This window comes from Maylandia zebra, linkage group LG23 (genome assembly GCF_041146795.1).
Source record: "Maylandia zebra isolate NMK-2024a linkage group LG23, Mzebra_GT3a, whole genome shotgun sequence".
In the NCBI taxonomy this organism is placed as follows: Eukaryota; Metazoa; Chordata; class Actinopteri; order Cichliformes; family Cichlidae; genus Maylandia; species Maylandia zebra.
The window spans coordinates 41,745,247-41,768,226 of NC_135188.1; the positions used below are offsets into that span (position 1 = coordinate 41,745,247).

Below are 22,980 nucleotides of genomic sequence, written 5' to 3' on the forward strand. Positions count from 1 at the left end.
GCTGCCGCCTTTTTGGTCCCTTTCTACAATTCCACACGGCTTTGCGTGTTCAAGCCAATTAAAGAAGTCCAGACGCTTTTCTTTGCAAGCTCCTTTGACTACGATGACCTGGATGACTGAGAACCTTCACAGACCCACAGGTAGGAATGATTTTCTGTGTCGTTCAGTGTTGCTTTTCGGTAATCTCAGTCTCTCACTGAACCTGCTCCTGTGACTGACCAGCATGTCATGGAATGGGTGGGAGGTGTTATCCAACATTGTCTTTATCTTGGACAACATCCCCGGACAACATCCGCCTCTCCGACACCACCTTTAGGACTTCTCCCATCTTTCTAACTCCAATGTGTTCAGGTAAATAAGTTCCCAAATAAATAATCAGAATAAATAGCACATACATAGTTATTTTCATTTCATCATTTTCATTTTTAGGGTATGCTTTTAAGTCCCATTTATTTTATAAAGCCATCATTGTGAAGCATGTCAGCCGTGTAATAAACCTTTGACCTGTCCACGTTGTTCCCTGCTGTCCACCCTATTACAGCTGGGATAGCACCACCACCCCCATGACCCTGAGCTGGATAAGCGGAAGAGGATGATATTTAATAGATATTTAATGACTTAGGTTATCAATCCATACATGCATCCAGGTAGATATACAAGTCCAAATAAGGAGTTGATGTTATTGTGTTATTGTGTAGGGGTAATGTCTACCAGAGAGTGTTATCTGTAGTAATTACTGCTGAAATATGTACACCTGTTTTTGCAAACATATGTCAACCTACTGTTAGAGTGCCTCTTGAGTATTCGTTGGTCCACTAGAGGACAGTGTTGAGCCTCAAATGACCAATGTGATCCAATAAAGCGTTGATGCTGGAACACAATAAATACAGATGAGACCGAAACAGCAGGGAGCAAATCAGTATTAGAGGGGGAAGCATGGGGGTCAATATCAAGCACATGTGACTATCAAAGTAAAGCATAAACTAAAACACACACATGCAGCAAACAGGAAGCGAAATATGACTGAATGGGAAAACAATGGACACAACTAAATAGGGAAACAGACAACCAGAGCACAAAGACACAAGACAGAGACAGGGACACAAGTAGGAAACAGAACGGGATCATAAAAGAAGGTAACTTGAGAATAAGCCAGACCAAAACACAATACATTCTCAAAACCACCAGGAACATACAGTAGAAGAAAAACTTGAGAATAATTAACAAAGAAAACTATGAATACTAAATCAGAATGAAAACACAACTGGAGTGGAGGTAAAAAAGTCATTAAAACTACATCAGAGGCTAAAACTGAAAACGCTGGTTACAAAACCCAGGATTATGACAGAAGTAAGTTTTTAATTTTAAGAAATAGGTGTAAGTGACACATACACGTTAAGAAGCTATGCAGCTACAACTACATTAGACTGGCATCAGATAGAGCGAATAATAGAAGTCACATGACCCAAAGAGAAAGTGAAAGGACATTTATAAATCCAAAGTCAAACATCATCTACATCAGTGTGAACAACAACCAAGACACGGCAACTTCACAGCACAGTTGGGCATTCAGGTAAGGTAACACTGTGTTAATAATCCAATGCAGGAAATCCAGTTATTAAATTATTAAATTGACCTTTATTGAGTCATCTCACATTTGGTTGACATGTGTCAAGTTAAAATAATTTAATTTCAAGAAGAATTTCAAGAATTTACTGTTTTATAATTTACTGTCTTTTTTTGCTTGTTTAATTCACAGATAGTCGATGACAAAAAAAAATGTTGAATATTAAAAAAATCTTTTCCGGTAAGCAGTTTTTTTCATTTCATATTCATTGTTGGTGGTTTTCTTCATGCTTCTCTTTTGATTTGCCCTATATTGTCATGTTTGTGAAGCCCTCGTGGGTTTAACATATAATATTGAGCTACACAAGTGTTGCTAACATGTTTTTACTTTGTCATTTTTCAATTGCAGGTAATCGCTCACCACCTTCTCGTAAGATATTTTAAATATGATACAAAATTATTTAGTCCTGAGGAAAAAACTCGAGGCTTTTACACACTGGACAAATAAAATCTGCGCAAATATTTTCTGGTCTCGTCTGTTAGTGCAGCTAATGCAGCTGTTCACACTGACAGTTTGAGCAGCAGAATTCCAGGAAGTGTAATCATGTCATACTATTTACCTCAGACACACAGCTACTCAATGCGGCTTTCTGAAATCATTTCCCTGCCTCGCCTCAAACTGTCTCACTGACATCCTGAACTGTACAAACACACAGCTTCAGCTCCTGGATCCAACCGTTAAATTCTCCCTGCTGCTGTTTTCTTAGTTTCTTACTTTTCTCAGCTCGTCGTCGTTTGATGTCGGCTTCATTTTTAGTTTTCACAGTGCGTTTATTGAGGAAGAATTTTCCTCAAAAAAAGCAACACGTTCAGTGTTTAACAGCCTTAATACATAATGTGTAATTAATTTATAACGTTGCCCTTCCAGTGTGACTCATACAATTAACATTTTCACTTTGCAGTGTTAGAGGTAGAAGAGAGGAGCATACCATGGGGGTGAGTATTAAGAGTGTGGTTGCTTAGAGAGGTGTACTAGAATTATTAAGATTAACCATTTAATTTCACCTGTGTTAATCCTAGAGTCACAATTTTATATCACAAAATCAATCTCTTTTGACCTGTTTGATCATTGTGGTAACTTATGTTTAATGTTCGTTCAATTTGACTTTAAACCCATCTGTGGGTGTCACATTTTTGCTCATTCTGATGTCACTGTAAATGATTCTCTGCTGAAGTATTAAATATTTACATTCAAATTGTTACAGCAGCACAAACGTCTGAGTCACAATGTGGAATTCACATAGTTTCACATGGTGACACAGAAATGCTTATTTGGTTATTTCAGGCTTCTGAAATTGCAGGCAGCAGAAAACAGATGTCAGCCTGTCTCAGTAGTACACCCCTCAAGTGTTTTGTTTTTTTGTTGTGTTATTTTGTGTTTGTTCATAACACTGTTGTATAAACTGTAAGTGCACACTAAATCCTATTGTAATTTTCTAAATGAACAGTGAAAGAGAGCGAGACCTGCAGCTTGTCAGAGATTACAAGCCTCACAAAGATGTCCAGCATCTCAGAATTATGCTTCATGGACCACCAGGTGCTGGAAAGTCCAGCTTCATCAACTCTGTGGACAGTACTTTAAGAGGCAAAATCGCAACTCGAGCATTGGCAGCAGCAACCTTTGGTGACAGTTTCACCATTGCAGTATGTATGAGGATGTATCTATCCTTATCATAGTTGCACACTCATTTCCTTTGAGGTTTTCTATGACTACAGGAGCGCACTGCAGTGGTAGCTGCTTTATAAGCATTAAACTATAAACGAGTGAAAAATAGTCAGCACAACTAGTGTGTCAATTATTCTGAAAACTGTTTAAGATCTTTAGTATCTGGCACTAATATAACAACACCACTTTTTATTTTATTTACAGTACAGGACATTTAAAATTCAGAAAGGAAATCCAGAAACTTTTTACTCTTTTGTCTTCACTGACACCAAGGGGCTTGAGAGGGGCGCTGAGAAAGGAATTCATGTAGAAGACATCAAACTTGCCATTAGTGGACATGTCAAAGAAGGTTACACGGTATGATGTTTTTCATCCAGATGCTTGTACACAGTCTGTGATACAGAAACTGTATCGTGCAAAAAGGTTCAATTGATTTTGCTTTTTTTCCCCCAGTTCAAACCCACAGCTCTCTTGCGTGAATCAGATTCTTACTACAACAGTTCTCCTACTTTAGATGACAAAGTCCACATACTGGTTGTTGTTATTCCAGCTGACACAGTGAGCATAATCAATGATGAAACATGGAGGAAGATGAGAGAAGTCAGACTACATGCTCGTGACAAAGGTGAGAGCAGAAAGTAGAATAGTAGAAAAACATGAGATACAATGATTGCATTGCTTTCTGTATTGGCAGGGATCCCACAAATAGCTGTTATCACTAAAATTGATGAAGCCTGTCCTGAAGTCAAAAGAGACATAAAGAACGCCTACAGGAGCAAGCACTTGAATCAGCTGGTATGTTCCAGGACTTTCATAAGTTTCACGAGTTTGTAGACAGTTTACACATGGATGTCACATCTCTAATTCAGCTGTACATTTCAGTATATTTGAACAGAAACCTCAGCTATAATGAGTACAAATATTTGAACAAGTAATTTATAATTATATCACTAGTGCAACAATACAGTTTCAGTTTTTTAAATGTAATATTGTTTAAACTTAGATGGACACAGTGAACAGGGACCTGGGTATTCCACTGAACTGCATCTTCCTCGTGAAGAACTACCACAAAGAAACTGATACGAATAACGATGTGGATTCACTGATACTGAGTGTACTGAAAAAGACCATTGACTATGGAGAGGACTACCTGAATGACATACAATCCTGACCTGTAATCAATGTGTGAGGGAGCTAGAAAATGAAAATGTTCAGTTACTCTTCAAGTGATTATGCTTATGTTTCATTTGCCATCGTTACAGTCACACAAAAAGGGTGTGAAAAGAAACTTCCTTTCTTTTGCAAATTAAATCCAAATAAATATATATATTATATATTCAAAATGGTAACTGCATGAAGAATGACACATATATGCTTGTAAACTGTTATCTGCCGTGTAACTCAAATAAATCATTTTAACCCTTGATGTAAGACTCTCCACTGTGAATCAGTGATTTCTTGTTTAAAGAACTGTAATTTAAGTTGGATAAGTGGTAGAGGATCGATGAATAGATATTTAATTACTTAGGTTTTCAACCCATATAAACATCCAGTTAGATATATAAGTCCAAATCAGGATATGTACTTAGTCCCCCCCCTTGACTATGCATTTGAGAGCTTAATCAGATGGTACAGATCATCTGTCCTCTAGTCACAGTCGGACTACTATTCATGAAACTAGTAAGTTTTCCTACTCAGCTTTTTGTTTAATTATTTCCATTTACAGTAAACTCAGCCACGCTGATACTTTGTTACTACTGTCAATGTGAGAGTAAGAACATTGTAGGAATAAACAGTGTATAAGTATTGCTCGCTGCTGTTTAAAAGTTTGAGAGGAAAGAGTAGATATAAAAACAAACATCAAAGATGGGCTCAGTCTACGTATACACTTGATATCAGGTCAGCAATTACAGTGTCTGTGTCCTGGTTTAAGATCATATCTGTAAAATAGTTTTTAGCCAACATGAGGAAGTTAAATAAAGTTGTGCCTATGACTTTATTACTGATGCTCATCAGGGAAAGACAAAGTGAGCTGTGTGGGAGGCTTGGTTAGGATCCAAATACTGGGCTTTGACACAGAATAATTAATGAAAGGCAGCAGCTTTATTGTTGGAAAATACATGCTAACACTAAATGGTAAATGGTAAATGGCCTGTATTTATATAGCGCTTTACTAGTCCCTAAGGACCCCAAAGCGCTTTACATATCCAGTCATCCACCCGTTCACACACACATTCACACACTGGTGATGGCAAGCTGGCAAGTTGGTGGGGCAGCTGTAGCTCAGGTGGTAGAGCAGGTCACCTACTGATCGGAAGGTTGGGGGTTCAATTCCTGGCTTCCCCTAGTCTGCATGCCAAATATCCTTGGGCAAGATACTAACCCCAAATTGCTCTCCGATGCATCCATCGGAGTATGAATGTGTGTGAATGTTAGCTAAAAGAAGCACTTAGATAAACGTGCTTGTGTGAATGCACAAGTTGTACAAAGCGCTTTGAGTGCTCAGAAGAGTAGAAAAGCGCTATATAAGAACCAGTCCATTTACCATTATTACAGAGAACGGCATGTTCTTTTTGTTTTCATATTTTAATATATGAATATATAATATATTTAATTGTGTTGGGATTTTGCGTTGGTTCATATGGAACCCAAAGGGAAGAAATGCTTCACCATATTTTCTAGTCTTTGGCTTAAAATGAAGTTGGTTTGGAAACATATTCAGCTATGCTTCATCACCTGCTTTGCGTTTGTGTGGGCACCCGTGCTAGCAGTGTCCAAGCCTTGTTTGTTTTTGTTTTTTTATCCTTTTCAGCCCCCCCTCCCCCCCAGGGGGCGGGCCCCACACTTTGGGAAGGTCTGGCCTAACATATGAAACAGGAAATTACCGCCATGTAATCCATATATTTCAGCATAGTAACTGTATTCTCAGCTCAAAACACATCTGTTTAAACTGGCTTATTCGCTTTAATGCTGATTTTATCTGTTGTCACGCTCTGTTTTGTAATTTTAACTTATTTTATGTATTTTATGACTATTGTTCCTTTTATTAATTGTGTTTTTTGTAAGGTGACCTTGGGTTTCTGAAAGGCGCCCTCAAATAAAATGTATTATTATTATTATTATTCTGAATATCACCTATTGAACGGTAACTGTAACGGATACATTTACTCATATTTTGTATTTAACACTGCCTGTTGATGAGATCTTGTGCCGCTCCTAAAACACCGGCCTCCAACTCCTAAAGAGACACGGTATCACTAAATTTAGCAAATATTAGCTTCAGGCTAGCTTGCTACGACAAATAGGCTAATACCAGTATTTTACCAGAACTTCACCAGATGTAGTTAAAAAAACTAAACTAATGTCCAGTTCAGTGGGACAGCAAAGAAAGATAACAAAAAATGATTACTTACCCGCGGTTTAGAGGGTCAAGCTGAAATTGAAGCAGCCATTGAAAGACGGGAAGAAAGAAGGATGGCAGCTTGGTCAGCACTAGTGGCCTCTATAATGTCTGCAAATACATACGGGTCGGAATCCCCCCCCCCCCCAGCGCGCCCGGACGGCAAAACGGTGCCAGCAGAGTGAAACCGAAAAATTGATTGAAACCGAAAAAAATTGGAATGAATCTGAAAAAAAAAATTATAAGTGAAAACAACAAAATTTGTTTCAATTAATTGTTTTTCACTATCATTTTTTTTTCCAGTTTCAATATAAGATTTTTCAGTACATTTATTTCAGTTACTATATTTTTTTTCGGTTTCATTTCAAGGTGGCATCGTTCTGATCCCATAAATGACCGGTTCTCTAAAAAGATCCGGAAATCCCATCACTACAATAAATTGACAGGACACGGACTTTCAAAGTAAAACAGGAAACATGACACAATTCACAAAGATGCAGAATTGACATTGAGACACATAGCGTGTCCAAATTCATGAGCTGCATCCTCCTGAGGCCGCATTTGTATACCGATTACGTCACAGCGACGCGCCGAAGGATGTCCAAATTCGTAGACTCCTCCGAATGCAGCCGACAAATGCGTCCTCCTTTTCCCCGAATTTGAAGGATGGGTCGGGTGTGTCCTTCGTGGCCAACCATATCCCAAACTCCAGTTTCCAACAATGGCGGCCGCTACTAAGTTTTAAAATTACTCTTACTAATCTTTCTGGGTCACAAAATAAACTTTTAACATATTTTCAGGCGAGAAAGTAGCTGTGTAAACATCAAATATCTGCTCGGTTTATCAAGATATCGCATATTTGCAAAAGTGCTTCGACGTTTTCGGAGACGTCTGCTACCCACCAGCTCAATAGCTAGTCGGGAGCTTGAGGGTCACTGAAGCCGCCGAGAACGGCACAACTCCCGGTACATTATTTTCAGATCACCGCGGACCTTCGCTACTCAGGTTAAACGTAACATATAAGTCACTTAGATAACCTAAAAATGTTATTGTTGGGCTTTTTTCAGTGTTTTATTTGTTCGTGAGTCAATCGGTTTGGCTGAGATTAAAGTTATTAGATTAGATAAAAGAAAACTTTATTAATCCCCCTGGTGGGTTCCTCCTTGGTTTTTACACAGCTGAATAAACATCAAACAGAAAACTGATTAAACAGAAGTATGAGACGGTCGAGAATTTACGCCAGTGTCCTGTTATATTTTAGATAGCAAGGAGCAGACGGCCGAGTTTATTAAACTCCACCGAGATAGCGGTGACGCTAATCAGAAGGCTAGACCGTCCAATTTCCCCAGCCGTCTACTTCCGGCCTACTACCTGGCAAACGTAGACCGCGAAGGCTGGGTCCTCAGGGGGATGCAGCCCAAGAATTTGGACACAACCACAGGCTGAATGAATATGACACATGAAACACAGGGAAGATACAGTGACTTTAACTAAAAGCAGGAACAACAAATATAACATGAACAGAAAATCATCAAGAGAACTCAAAACTATGAATAGCAATAATCAAGGAATATAAATTAAACACAAACACAAAACAATGGGTTGCTGACCCAGTGCCGTGACACAAAGAGAGATGAGGGATACTTCCCAGAGTCTGACCTGTGTTGATCCAGCTGCTCCGTGGTTACCATGGTTACAGCATAAGGTTGTGTGAATTAAACAACTGGCACTGCAGTAACTTACCGGCGACATAATTGTTTACATTTTCATTACAAAAAAACTGTCTGGCTTGGTTACCTCAAGTTAACTTAGACAACTTATACTTTAGGGGTATCACAGATAACGCCCAGGTGATCTCTGAAATCTGGCCTCGTGTGGACTTTCCGAGAACACCGCTATACTAAAATAAATAGGCTATTACCAATATACACATGCTATATTATAAACTATGATAGAAATCTAGAGGTGCTATTAATGTTGGGAATTTTTCTATGACATATATATACATATATACCACATTAGAGCTGGGCGATATGAGATTTTTTCATATCACGATATGTTTTTTTCATTTCAGGCGATAACGATATCTATCACGATATAAGCCAAATAACTATATTTGTAAGATTTAAATGTGCCGTTGCTCACAAGTAAAATGTGAAATAATCAGCAGCTTGTTTTTATTTAAATATTTATTTCCCATAATAAGTTCAACAGGGTAGATGTACTTAAGGAACATGAGTCTTTTTCAGATAAATAAAGGCAAATATTGCAAACTACACAAAAGGCAGCCGCTAAAGCGTTTAAGTTTCAAAATAGAACAAACGAAACAGACTAAATTGTCAATTCCACTTAGAAACAAAATATTAATTCTAAAAATAAATCTTAGTTTGTTTTACAGAAGAACAGACAAAACTGACTAACTTTTGTCAATATCAAATAAACTGAGAACTAAAAGGAAATTCTCAATCTCTCCTTGTTGTATAGCTTAGCTTTTCAAACAGTTTTAACAGTTACTTTAGTCTGACAAAAGCCGAATGACGAATTAGCGCTTCCAGTCAGAGACTGAGGCTATGTCCACACGTACACGGGTATTTTTGAAAACTGAGATTTTACGTTTACGTTTTAAAAAATAATCCCGTCCACACATAAAGGCAGAAATGAAGGAAAACGCTGCTATGAACATGCCAAAGCAGCAGGTGGCGCTAGATTCCTAACCGTGCAGAAATGTTGGCCAATCAGAAGTCTAGAAGCCTCGGTGGGAAAAAGTAAACAAAGCTGGGGCATAGAAGCAGAACCGAGTCGTATGTGTGGAGGGACAGTAACTGTGTGTATATGTAAGCATTTAAACACTGCAGAGAGTAGAATTAACAGTATTGTAGAAATTCATTTCACCGAAACAATAACGTGGCGCACAGTGTGACGCATGCACCAGTTCATTGTATTTCCAGACTTGCTTTCGGCACACTTTACAGTGCACGCTACTCTGTTTTTTGTCAGACTTGAAATAGCCGAAATACCTTCACACTACGGAACTTCTATGGCTCTTCCGTTCGACAATCTCTCCGGCGTTGGAACCATTATCTGTTTTCTCTTCGGTCACGCTCGGTTGATTTTTCTAGTCGGCACACTCATTTCCTCCATTACCCGCTGGCTGCTTCCCAAACAAACACACGTGCGGCTTGGCACTTGTGCTGTACGTAACAAGTCACGCGACGTGACGCTGCGGCTGTGATTGGTTCGGCTCTGCGCTACTTAATTTGGATTGTCTGTTCTTTTTTTTTTTTTCTTTTTTTTTAAGAGGACAAGAGCGACGAGGTCTATCGCAATAGCTTAATTTCTCTATCGAGTAAAAGTTATATCGCGATACATATCGTTATCGTTCTATCGCCCAGCTCTATACCACATACTGTAATCATATGTACTATGTAATCATATATACTGGTATACACAACATACACCTACACCGGAGTGTTTTATATATTGGAATCTTTGTGTTAAGCATTTAACCTACATGTTCAAATCACAAGACCCATATATTTAGGCCAGATATTATCTACAATTATATTAATAAAGTCTGTGCCACTTGTTGTATGAGCACCTGCTGATCCATACTGTTTGAAATATAGTAATTAGGATCAATAAGTAACCTTTGATCATGTTATGGCCTGTGGTGACAAGTCCAAACATAGGGTTAAAGAAACTTGGCCCTGCTGAGGATGCGCCTGGGGCTCTGTCCATCTTCACTAGTGATGTGTCATGTGCAAATGTGCTTTGCAGTGAATCAGAAGAGCCAGCTGTACTGTTTACTGTTCATAGGCCACTGTTTAATAAATCCTGTTTTAAGAATTCTACTCCTATTCCAGAGGATTTCTTTGAGTGATTTGATTTTAATAGCTTATCATATTGGTTTCAAAATTTGCAACCCGACATTAACATTTTTAGTTATAAAGAGACACCTTCCCGCCTTTAGTCCTATTCATAAACAATATAAATTGCCTTCTAACATCCAGAAGTCTGCATGTGTAACAAGCCACTAGTATGTGTCAAGTTAAAAGACTTAATTTCTAGAAGAATTTAAAGACTTCGCTATTTTCTTCAGCTTGCTTTTTATTACCAACATGTAGTTAGTACAAAAAAAACATGAGCTTCGTTTGGAAAAATATAAAATCTGTTTGGGGTAAGCAGATTTGTTTTTATGATGATTTGATTTTATAATGGAAAAGATACCATCATGTACTTTGGATGTGAACATGGACATAAGGAAATAAATTACATATAAAGTAATAGCGAATAGGAAAAAGTGTTGCTAACATGTTGCTACATTGTCATATTTTAATTGCAGGTATTCCACCTCCCCCTTCACCTCCCTGTAAGAAATTAAAAATATGAAACAAAATTGTTCAAATGTTAAGATTAAACCAACACATAATAATGTATAATGAATTTGAATCCATTTCCTTCTGTTGGGATTCACACAATTAACATGTTTGCTTTACAGTTTTCGAGGTAAAAGAAATGAACATACCATGGATGTTAGTGTTACGGACGTGTTTCCTTCTTTGAGTTATAGAACTTTGAAAGTGAAAGTGAAGTGAAATTTATTTCGGTCAACAACAACAACACAGATTATCATTTTACATATAAGTACTCAATCATACAGTAACCAAAAAAGGAATAGGCTGAAGCCTTGTGGATTATAATTGTCAGGGTCCTGGGTCTCCTGACCCAGCGTTTTTAGTTCTTTGTGATTTTTGTATTATTGTACTTGTGTGTGATTTATTCTAGGGTTTCTAGTTTTGATCCCTTGCCCTTCATGTCTCTCTGTGTCCCCTCTGTTCTGTGTAAGTCTGTGTCTGCAGGTTTGAGTTTCCCTCTGTGTCTTTTGGTTCATTGAGTCCTCTGCCTTACTGGTTATGTCTCTGTGTTTCTTAGTTGCTGTCTCTACCATGTCAAGTTCGCGTCTCTGTGTCATACTTCCTGTTTTACTTTGAAGGTCCGTGTCTTATTTGAATGTGTTCAGTTTACGCTTCCTTGTCTCGTCAGTTCTTATTTCCCCCGGCTGTGCTCTCCTTCTGTGTCTCATTCCCCTCGTTACTTCCCAGTGTATTTAAACCCTGTGTTTCTCTGAGTCAGTGTCGCGTCGTACCCTCAACAAGCTGTGTGTTTTGGCTCCGTGTTTCCAGTGTTTTGTCTCCAGCTCCAGTTTAGTATTTCTGCTACAGTGTTTTAGTCCACCAGCGTTTTTGTTTGTTTTTTGGTGAGTTTAGTTTAGTAAGAGGTTTTTCCCAGCAATAAAGCTCCGCTTTAAGTTGTACTTCTGTGTCTGAGTCCTGCATTTTGGATCGACCACTCCTGCTTGCCTGCCTGCCACACAGCCAACCATGACAGAACGACGCGACCATCAAATGGATCCAGCGGACTCACGGTTTCTGTATCTCGCACAGTTGTGGGATTACTGCCGGGGCGTAATCCACGCTGAGGACACTCCCAAGAGACTCATCCAGGTAGTCTTTTTTGACAACTTTTTGTCTTCCACCCTCTGCACAGCTGGTTTTTTGTACATTAAAAGATTAAAACAACTAATAACAGCTCTGAGAGCCAGGATTTGCTTCGAACTGTTTGGCATGGGCGGTCCAGGCAAGGAAGGGTCAGCTGCCCTCCTGGAAGCCCTCACCGCCTGGTATTCTCAGCATCAGCATTTTTTCCCATCAATATTTATCACTAAATTATTCGATCCTCCCTTAAGAAAGAGACTGCATCCTTGCTACCTTCACCCCACCACACCAGTGTCACCTGTGTCTCCAGTAGCTCAGCTCCCACTCCCACCTGTGTCTCCAGTAGCTCAGCTCCCACTCTCACCTGTGTCTCCAGTAGCTCATTTCCCACTCTCACCTGTGTCTCCAGTAGCTCAGCTCCCACTCTCACCTGTGTCTCCAGTAGCTCAGTTCCCACTCTCACCTGTGTCTCCAGTCGCTCAGCTTCCACTCTCACCTGTGTCTCCAGTCGCTCAGCTCCCACTCTCACCTGTGTCTCCAATTGCTCAGCTCCCACTCTCTGCTCAGTCTCCTGTGTCGCCAGTTTTGCTCATTCACTCTATGCAGGGAGGTAACTTAATTTCTACTCAGGGTACTCTTCATGGTTTAGCCGCCGTTGGCACAGTTTGCTTCCCCAGAGGCTAGGTCTCAGTCCCCAGCTGATTCTGGACCCCTGAAGTTTAAGCAGCCCCCTAAGAACTGCACCATGTTAGCATTGGCTGGGCAGAGTCAGTGCTCGTTGCAGCGCCAGTTGTCCTCATGTCAGCCAAAGGACTTCATGCCTGTTGGCTTTGTTTTGGCCTCTGCTGGAGGGTCCGAGGGACCGCTCCGGCCTTTGTCTCCTGTCTCCGCTGGAGGGTCCGAGGGACCGCTCCGGCCTTTGTCTCCTGTCTCCGCTGGAGGGTCCGAGGGACCGCTCCGGCCTTTGTCGCCTGTCTCCGCTGGAGGGTCCGAAGGACCGCTCCGGCCTTTGTCGCCTGTCTCCGCTGGAGGGTCCGAAGAACCGCCCGGCCTTTGTCTCCTGTCTCCGCTGGAGGGTCCGAGGGACCGCTCCGGCCTTTGTCTCCTGTCGTCGCTGGAGGGTCCGAGGGATCCGTCCAGCCGGCAGAGCCACCACCTCCGGCTTCCACGCCTCCGCCTGCAGCGCCTCAGTCTCCGGCTTCCACGCCTTCGCCTTCAGCAGCCTCCGAGTCATCACCCACGCCAGCTGCAGCCTCTTTATCCACGCCAGCTGCAGCCTCTTCATCCTCGCCAGCTGCAGCCTCTTCATCCACGCCAGCTGCAGCCTCTTCATCCACGCCAGCTGCAGCCTCTTTATCCACGCCAGCTGCAGCCTCTTCATCCTCGCCAGCTGCAGCCTCTTCATCCTCGCCAGCTGCAGCCTCTTCATCCTCACCAGCTGCAGCCTCTGCTTCTGCCTCGCCAGCTGCAGCCTCTGCTTCTGCCTCGCCAGCTGCAGCCTCTGCTTCTGCCTCGCCAGCTGCAGCCTCTGCCTCTGCCTCCGTGTCTTCGCCTTCAGCGTCGCCTGATCCAGCCTCATCTGGATCTGCGGTTTATCGGCCACCTTCCAGGCTACTGGTCGGGCGTCATCGCCGTCGTGGGCGGCCCCCTGAACTGTTTCCACGTCGCCGCCGCTGCCGCCCGAACGGCCGGCCGCCTGAACTGTTTCCACGTCGCCGCCGTTGCCGTCCGCACGGCCGGCCCCCTGAACTGTTCTTTTTTGGACTCATGTTTTGTTTTGGGGCTTTCTTGTGCTTCGGTGTTTTGTTTCGCCAACCATGACAATAATTATCCTATCCTTTACCCCATAGGAATAATCAAATCCTTAACCAAATAAGTTATATAACAGGTTGAAAAGAAATCAATGATAAATCAACAAATTAAATCAACACAAAGTAATTCATCAAGCCAAATTTCCGTAACGTTGAATGATACAAATGTTTAAATTCTTCCTGAAAGATGACAAAGAAAAACACAAACTGACACACATCTATACTTAACATTGGTTCTCACTTTAGGTATTTCAAACTTATAAGACCCCCTCCAATCATATTTTCCATCTCTTAACTTTGATGTGACTTATATTATTGACTCGTGCTTGTTATTTGATGTCAGTGTCATAGCAGATTATAAAATGTGTAAATCTATCAGTAGAAAGATTTAAACCTTACCAATGTGCAGCTGTCTTATTGGCAATAAATCAGTGTTGATCATGCACTGAGTGCTAAACTAAATGTATGAAATTATGAATTTACAAGATTAATCGTTTTCTGCTACCACTTCTCACTTGCCTCTTGCTGTTATACTTCTTATAATCTTTATAGATCACCATCACATTTTCCTCTTCCTCTTTCCTCTTTGTCTCTGACGGTCCGGCCAGTGAGTTATGTGACATGTCAAATGAGCCTTTTATGTAACTGAGGCAAACGCTAGGGTGTTTGGCTGGGATGAACTTACAATGGCCCCACTGTGTGTGTGTATGTGATACAGCATAAGGCCCATTTGTGGTGTTATTCTAAATGCATATAACTAAGTGAGAAAGTGATGTTACAATTACTAAAGTGATCGATAAATAAAAGAAATCTGCCAGGACACCTGGTCATTCTGAGCAAGAAACCCTTTCTACCTAGACTGTTTCTGTTGCCAAAGAAATGGTTTTTAGAAAGACTGAAACTTCCCCTACCGCTTCCCCAGAGGCAGAGCTGCCAAACTCAGCTGATTCTGCACCCCTGGAGGTATCTGCACAGCCTGTTTCACCTGGGAGCTCAGCCGGCCATCTCAGCTCCCTGTCTCTGCTGAGAGTGCAGGCGAGCCAACCCAGCCACCTCCATTCTCTGTTTGAAGCTCCAGTGAGTTTACTCAGCCAGCAGCGGACTTTTTTTTTTTTTTTTTTTTTGGCTGTTGCTGCCTGAACAGAGCAAATGGTCTGCACAGTTCCAGCCAACTCCACCTCAACCAGAGGTCTCGCAGGTACTGGTCCTGCTTCTGTTCCTGCTGGGGGCTCTGGAGAGCTGTGCTAGTCGTTTGTTGCCGCTGGAGACACTAGAGAGCCGCTCCAGCCATCTGTCTCTGTTGGGGTCACGGAATACTCACTACAGCTGTCCATGGCTTCCACGCCGCCATCAGTGCTGGCTGGGGGCTCTGATGAACCTGCCAAGTTTTCTTCTGTTCTCAGGAGGCTCAGGAGGGTCCATCCAGCCATCAGTGCCACCATCAGCGTCAGCTCAATCGCCAGCTTAACAGCCTTATCCACCTACAGCAGCCATGTCGTCACCCGTTCAGGTGCCAGGGGCTGCTCTGCCACCATCTGGTCCTGCTTTGTCTGGCTCTGCGTCATCTTGTCCTACGCCATTTCCCACACGGTTGACCTCTGGACCTGTCTTCTTGTTGCCACTGCTTTCCGCACGGCAGGCCTCCGAAACGGTTTCAGTCTGAGTTGTTGCCTGCACTTGGATCCTCTTTTTCCTTTTTTTCACACGGCTCTTCTCACTTGCCGTGACAGTTGTTGTGTCCTTGGGCAAGACACTTAACCTACTGCCTACTGGTGATGGCCAGAGGGGCCGATGGCCGATATGGCAGCCTCGCTTCTGTCAGTCTGCCCCAGGGCAGCTGTGGCTACAACTGTAGCTTGCCTCCACCAGTGTCTGAATGTTAGCGTGAATGAATAGTGGAATTGTAAAGCACTTTGGGTGCCTAGAAAAGCGCTATATAAATGCAGTCCATTATTACATCACTGGTACTTTCCGGGCACTCAGCCACCGGATTTTCTTTGCCCACACCACTGCTGCTTCGCTTTGCACATGGCTGGCCCCTGAACTGTGTAATTGCCACTGCTGGCTTCGCGGTCGGCCTCCAGAACTGTGTGCTGAACTTAACACAACCAAGGCTGGAGAGCAATACTGGAAGATTATATGGTTGAATGGTGCAACCCATTAGGCAATGCTCAGTGGATCTAAAAGGGACCACAGCAACTTCCCTGAACAGGATCCAATAACTATCACCAGCATCAGGCCCTGGCCTAAATTTCGTTCTTTTAATTCTTTTGGCGGAAAAGAAAGCCTGGGCTCAGGGTGGTCAAAGCTCAAAAAATGATCTTTATTTTACATTCCCGGGAACAGAGAGCTGTTAGAATCAGAATCAGAATCAGCATACTTTATTGATCCCTGGGGGAAATTATTTTTTGTTACAGTGCTCCATTATAAACCAACATTAAGACTAGACAGACAATACACTAACTAAGAATAGTACAATATATACATATATATACATACATACATACATAAGTCACTCATAAATAAATAGCTGTGTAGTTATAGCAGCAAACAGTGTGTTAAGTGGATGCGTTGTACAGGGAGATGGCCACAGGCGCTATCATGCACCCACAGTTCTGAAAAAAATCACAAGCTGCATGTTGTATTTAATATATATATATTCTTAGTGCTTATTTACTGATTATATTGTTTTGTGTAGGCCTTTATAAACCAGACCCAGATGAGACAAGAACTAGGTTAAGGATGACAAGTTGCCCCTTAGACAGGGGAAGTAGAGAAAAGGGGAAGTTAGTGCAAAGCTGCACTGGAAATCTGACACTGTGGAGGTAAACACAGGGGGTGGGCTCTCGGGCAAGAATTCCCCGGGGACCCAGAGGGGCTTACCGAGGACAAGTTCAGCCGGGGAAACCCTGAGGTCTTCTTTAACCACGCAGCGCAACCCCAGTAAAACCCATGGAAGGCGGTCAACCCAGTTGCCAACTGTGAGAGAAGCACGGAACGCGGCCTTAAGCGACCGGTGGAAACGTTCGCACATCCCGTTGGCCTGCGGGTGGTACGCAGTGGTTCGGTGGACCTTGACCCCCAGGACGTCAGCCATGGCAGACCAAAGCTTGGAAACGAACTGGGGGCCCCTGTCTGAGGTGATGTCGGCGGGGGGACTGAAACGCGAAACCCGCGTTGACAAAAATGCCCTGGCCACTGCTGCTGCTGTAGTGGACGCCAGAGGCACTGCCTCGGGCCAGCGGGTTGTGTGGTCCACTACAGTCAAAAGGTGCGTGAAACCTTGTGACTGCGGCAGAGGACCAACCAGATCCACATGCACATGATTAAAACGCCTCCCTGGAACGCGGAAGGGTTCGAGGGGCGCCTGTGTGTGCCTATGGATCTTAGCACGATGGCATGGGATGCACGCGGCAGCCCAGTCTTTCACCGATTTACGAAGGCCCGGCCAAACAAACCTAGAGCTGACCAGCTTGACCGAGGCCCGGACGCCTGGATGAGAGAGGGCGTGTATGGAGTCAAAATCACGACGACGCCACGAAAGGGGAACTACAGGGCGTGGACGGCTGGTGGAAACATCAGAAAGTAGGCTAGGCCCGCCGTTCCACACGGGTCTGTCCTCCAGTACAAGGCCCGTTTGCGCAGACCGAAGGGCAAGGACGTCCGGGTCGGCCTGTTGGTCAGCGGCCATAGCCTCAAAGTCTATGCCAACATAAACGGGAGAAACCAGCACGCGGGATAGACAGTCAGCCACGCAGTTGGACTTACCAGCCACGTGCTGAATGTCAGTTGTGAACTCGGAAATGGCTGCCAACTGGCGCCCGCTCCACGGATCAGACCTTGGACATCGCGAATGTCAAGGGTTTATGATCAACGTACGCGGTGAAGCTCCGACCCTTGAGAAAAAAACGAACATACAGATTCTTTTTGGTGATTTGTTACAGAGCTGTTGGGGCATGAGAGCGCCTAGCAGCTCCCTATTCCCGGGAATGTAAAATAAAGATCCTTTTTTGAGTTAGACCACTTTTAGCCGTGTTTTTCTTCGCCGCCAAAAGAATGCAAAGAACTGAATTTAACAATGTGTATATATAGTTCTGCTACGTCACATATAGTTTCGATCAAAACACTATGCTTAGTTTCACTTTCTGTCTGCACCTCCTGTGCTCTGCAAAAGCATGCAGTTTCCTGTCAGCCTGCGACCTAGTTTACACTCAAAGTTGGCTCTCTCTTATTAAAATACATAAAACAATATAATCAGCAAATAAGCACTAAGAATATATATTTAAATCCCAACAACGTCTACTGACCGAAGAAGCTGACTGCATTCCATGAGTGTCTGGCAGTACAAATGAACCAGCTGCTAGTTGATGAGCGATACCCAGAATGGCTAACTAAAGGCCGGAACAGTCCTGATCGTTAAGGACCCCAGAAGGGACCGGTCCCATCCAACTACCAGCCAACAACCTTCCTCAGTACCATATGGAAGGTCCTGTCAAGCATCATAGTAGACTTATGTCATGAACATGGAACAGAAAGGAAATGGTAGAAACACCAGAGGGGCAAAACACCAGCTACTGGTAGATAGAGCAGTTACCTGAAACTGCAAGACCAGACTGACCAACCTGTGCAATGATTGATCACTGAAAAGTCTATGATTCAATGCCTCACACATGGAATGCCTCGAACTATACAAGATCAACAGGACCATACTGTAAGAGCCTTCATCGACTGGGATGTGGTGCAAAGGCCTAAACCATGTCAGCCAAATCATTGACAAGACTGGCTACAGATACCAACTACAAAATGAAAGAAATGTTACCCACCTCTTCTATATGGATGACAGGAGTAAATGTGACATTGATTTACTAATGAACACCACTAAGATGTACAGCAACAACACTGGAATGTCATTCGTACAAGAGAATTGTAGTTGGATGGCAACAAAGCGAGGGAACAGCTGTGCTTAAGAAGTCCTGAGACATGCCCTTTAGGGTGGTGACCAGAACCACACAAGGTCAATGAATTAATCAACTTAGAGCAAGGGGGGGGAAAACAAACAAGAACAACAAACAAACGTTAGTGATGCAAATACTAAAATAAACTTTTCTCAGCTTTGAGGATAGCAACTGATTGCTTTATCCTGTCTATATGTCCTCAGAGTAATTTTCACTGTACACATTTTGTTTTTCTGTGAAGCAGGCGACCTAAAGCTCTTGGGGAAAGAAAAGTGGAAGCAGTGTACAGGCTGAAGAAAAAATTTAAAAAGTATTTTTTTTTAATGACCATAACAACACAAACAAGCAAAAAGGAAAAAGAAATGAATTTACAGTATTTAATTTTATAAACTTACAGAATTGCCCTCATATAAAGCTGTCAAATTTGAGCACTAAGCAACAAACATTTTTTGACGGAACTTTTAGAATTATTTGTTTGTCAAAGACACATCATACTGTGCTGAAAAGTAAAGCCAATGCCAAAGTGCCAAAAATTGCAGTACCCCCAATGACCTCTTGAGGCTTATTCCAAAAGTGTCAAATTTTACAGCATTAAAGAGTACGTTAAACACCTGATAGAAAAAAAAAACTCTTGTACTTTGAGGACAATTTCCTCCATTATAACAAATTTAAGGAAGGTGGGATTTTTTTAGTACTCCTAACAGCTAAAACATTAAATTGACTCATATAACTTATTGACGGCAGAGATATTAATTACCTGGAAAAATCTGATTCAACATTTTATTCACTCAGACAAATGGGTGAAATTAATAGGAGGGTGGGGTGATTTTAGTCACAGCAACTACTGTAATAATCTTCACTGCTATAATATCTGAACACACAATGAATTTAATTTTGAGTATCCAGTACTTTGGCTTGTAATGATGATGGCTGAGTTAGGAAGGAGACAATGAGGAAGATAAATCCAGTATGGTTTGAGATATTTATTCATGGGTGGGTCTCCTCTCTCCCATGCTACAAAGTGAAGACACATTAAAGGTGACTGGTTTGTGTCATAGTCCTGGGTCTTCAGCAGGGTTTTACAGTGTATTGTGATTCATTCTTTTTATTTTAAGAGATTTTCATATAGTTTGGTTCTGTATTAGTTCTGTCTTTAAGTCTGTGTTCTCTAGTGCATCTGAGTTTGTTTTTTCTAGTTCCCGGTTTTTGTTTTGTTATATGTTACATTTGTTCTCTTTCGTGTTTCTGTTTTTCCTTTGTCGAGTTCACTTGTGCAATTTACGCCCCAGTGTGTGCTTTTCTTTTGTTGCTAAGCCTTTTTCCAGCAAATAAAAGCTGTGGTTTTTAGCTAAACCTCTGTCTCATGAGTTCTGCATTTGGGTCTGCTCTCTGCACACCACATGCTCTTTTCATGACAGTTTGAAATAAAGAAAAATACAAAATACAAACAAAGTACAATCTCTAGAACAGTATGATGTCTTTTTGTTTTGTTTTGTTTTTTTGTTTTTGTTTTTATGTGTGTGTGTTTGTGTGTGGGGGGGTCATACCTACTCAGATCCCTACATTTTTCTTTTCTATGGATTTGGGGGCTAATTCTAAAAAGAGTAACATTCAATAACACAAAAAGTACCACTTTAAAGCACACACACACAGCCATGCTAGGACCAGAAAATGTAGTGTGATGTTGTAACAAAAATCTGAACGAATGTCTTAAGACTTGATAAAAACCAGTAAGTGAAATATGTCACAGTGAAATACAAGACATTATGATCAACATTTTAAATATGTATTTTTTTCCACTTGTCTTCTCATTCAAGGTCTGTTGTGTTTGTTACCGTAATGTTATCAGAGACTGAGAGAAAGAATATTACTAACAGGATGGATATTTGAAACAATGAAGCGCCAGGCTTTCACTGCATCAGACAGTGTGTATGCAGCGTATAGCCCCTTACACAGATACAACATTTTTATGATATGTGGAAGCCAGTATACTGTTATGGTAAATGGCCCCAAAGGACCCCAAAGCGCTTTACACGTTTAGTCATTGTAGCCACAGCCGCCCTGGGGCGCACTGATAGAGGCGAGGCTGCTGGACACTGGCGCCACTGGGCCCTCTGACCACCACCAGTGGGCAACGGGTGAAGTGTCTTGCCCAAGGACACAACGACCGAGACTGTCGGAGCCGGGGCTCAAACTGGCAATCTTCCGATTACAAGACAAACTGCCAACTCTTGAGCCACGATCGCCCCACAATGTTGTGATTGGTTGTCTCTTGGGTATTTACTGATAAGGCAATAGTCTCCGGTCTTCTTTGTGTTGGGTTCACCTCACATGGACACTTGCCTGCAAAACAAGATAACGCACATACACTCTTCTTTTGTCCTTTGTTCCGTCCATTAGATACATTTTCTTTGTTGCCTCTTCTCTAATCTAGTTTCTAATGTGCTCTGTAAGTGTGAGCGGTGTCTTTCCTTTTCCACCTGTATCTTTTTTATGCAGTCTTTCACACCGTGAGACTGCTGTTTTTATCCTTCTGAACAGGGAGCACATCATTCTGTTAGCAGAGCAATATGTAAAGTTCATCTAAGCATCTCCCATTAATTTTCAGTGATTAAGCAAAATTCCCACAGGTCACAGGGGTGTTGGAGCCTATCCCAGTTGTCATAGAGTTGGGATACACCCTGGATAGCTCATCTGTTCTGGCTGTATCCCAAGATATAGAATTAGACTACCTGGGCAAGGGATTTCACTCTCAAAGTGCTTCTTGTTTATTTTGCTTGCTTGTTTGTTTGTTTTGTTTGGTAATTTCTTTATTTGGTTATTGTCATTTGTAACCATTTATCTTGCCCAGACGCACTTTACTTAATGTGTCAGTCGAATAAAACTGCCCCTATATCATGTACTGTCAGATGAGTTACTGCTATTTAAACTGAACACTTTTTAAGATAGTTTTACTTTCAATCAACTACGCAAGCTTTAACAAATCATTCAGCTGAGGGGTATAGCTCAGTAACATATCCATGTTGTGGGCTTTTGTAATTACTGGGAAATGATAATAATACAATAATAACAATAATACAAATATATATACAAATTAGAATTTGTATCACTTAATTATATTTGTTCTCTCTTAAAGGGGAAATTAAATCCTACACATGACACATGAATTTAAGAAAAACACAGACAGTGTTACATCTCTGTCAGCTTTTAAGAGCAGGGCTCAGTGATGTAAATTAACCTTTATGTGCGTTTCATTTTCCCTTTAAATCCAGCCAGCAGTTCATTTGACTAATCCTGCTTTTCATATTAGTACTTTGCTTGCTCTCCCAAGTGCCTACCAGGTTTCCCCTCACTTGTCACCCTTTGTCCTCTGACAGGAATTAAAAGCTATATGAAATGGAATTTAATGTACTGTTTATAGACATCAGCAATGTCAATAGATGCATATTTTAGATGGGAAATCTGCCAAAGCTGGAAATTAAGCATGGGACTTGGCTGATTTTGTACCTTTCTGCAGTCTGTCCTCACGAAAGGAAAAACAGGCCTATAAATTCTGGTGTTAGGTAGAGCTCTTTCTGTCTCTCCCTCTTTCTATCCCTCTCTTTGTCTCTCTTTCCCCTCTCTTTACTTCTACAGGCTTGACAGGAGGACAAGAGACTGTTGTCATAGTGAAGTTGGAAGAGTTATCTCCTATTACTGGTAGATGTCCAGAAGGTGCAGAAGATGAAATATGAGCCAGACACAGTACTTACTTAGTACTTAGTTCCTCCTACGCCGAGCGGCGCATCGGGCAGCTAGTGATCTCCATCGATGTCGGTCAGCAGCGACTGCTTCAGCTTCGTCCCAGGCAATGTCGACAGTTCTCAGATCGTCCATAAATGTTCGACGCCATGTGGTCTTTGGTCGGCCTTGCTTTCGCTTGCCAGACACAGACCTAAGGTCAAAAATGGAGGACCAAGTTTAAACCGTAGGCCTTCTCCCAGCTATATTGACCAATCACATTAATAGTGTGTTTTTATGACACATA

The 22,980-nt window shown here is 42.0% G+C and overlaps 1 protein-coding gene across 2 annotated transcripts; it reads left to right on the forward strand.

Annotated features, from left to right (window-relative positions):
• The first annotated feature begins 1,528 nt into the window (after positions 1-1,528).
• Positions 1,529-4,706, forward strand: LOC112430426 (interferon-induced protein 44-like). Of its 2 annotated transcripts, XM_076880196.1 has the most exons (9): positions 1,529-1,573; positions 1,760-1,807; positions 1,976-1,996; positions 2,529-2,562; positions 3,075-3,270; positions 3,497-3,649; positions 3,746-3,917; positions 3,987-4,087; positions 4,296-4,706. In XM_076880196.1, the coding sequence occupies exons 2-9, from the start codon at positions 1,780-1,782 to the stop codon at positions 4,461-4,463; spliced, it is 873 nt and encodes a 290-aa protein (XP_076736311.1). In that variant the 5' UTR covers positions 1,529-1,573; positions 1,760-1,779; the 3' UTR covers positions 4,464-4,706. The 2 variants fall into 2 exon arrangements, with proteins under 2 accessions (XP_076736311.1, XP_076736312.1); XM_076880197.1 differs by lacking the exons at positions 1,529-1,573; positions 1,760-1,807; positions 1,976-1,996 and adding an exon at positions 2,049-2,391.
• Positions 4,707-22,980: the final 18,274 nt, after the last annotated feature.

What these genes read in the sequence shown, in the direction of transcription:
- LOC112430426 (XM_076880196.1), top strand. Translation starts at nt 1,780, where the DNA reads ATGTTGAATATTAAAAAAATCTTTTCCG. An exon ending in ATGTCAAAGAAGGTTACACG is followed by an intron (nt 3,650 to 3,745) that starts GTATGATGTTTT and finishes TTTTTCCCCCAG; the next exon opens with TTCAAACCCACAGCTCTCTT. An exon ending in GCAAGCACTTGAATCAGCTG is followed by an intron (nt 4,088 to 4,295) that starts GTATGTTCCAGG and finishes GTTTAAACTTAG; the next exon opens with ATGGACACAGTGAACAGGGA.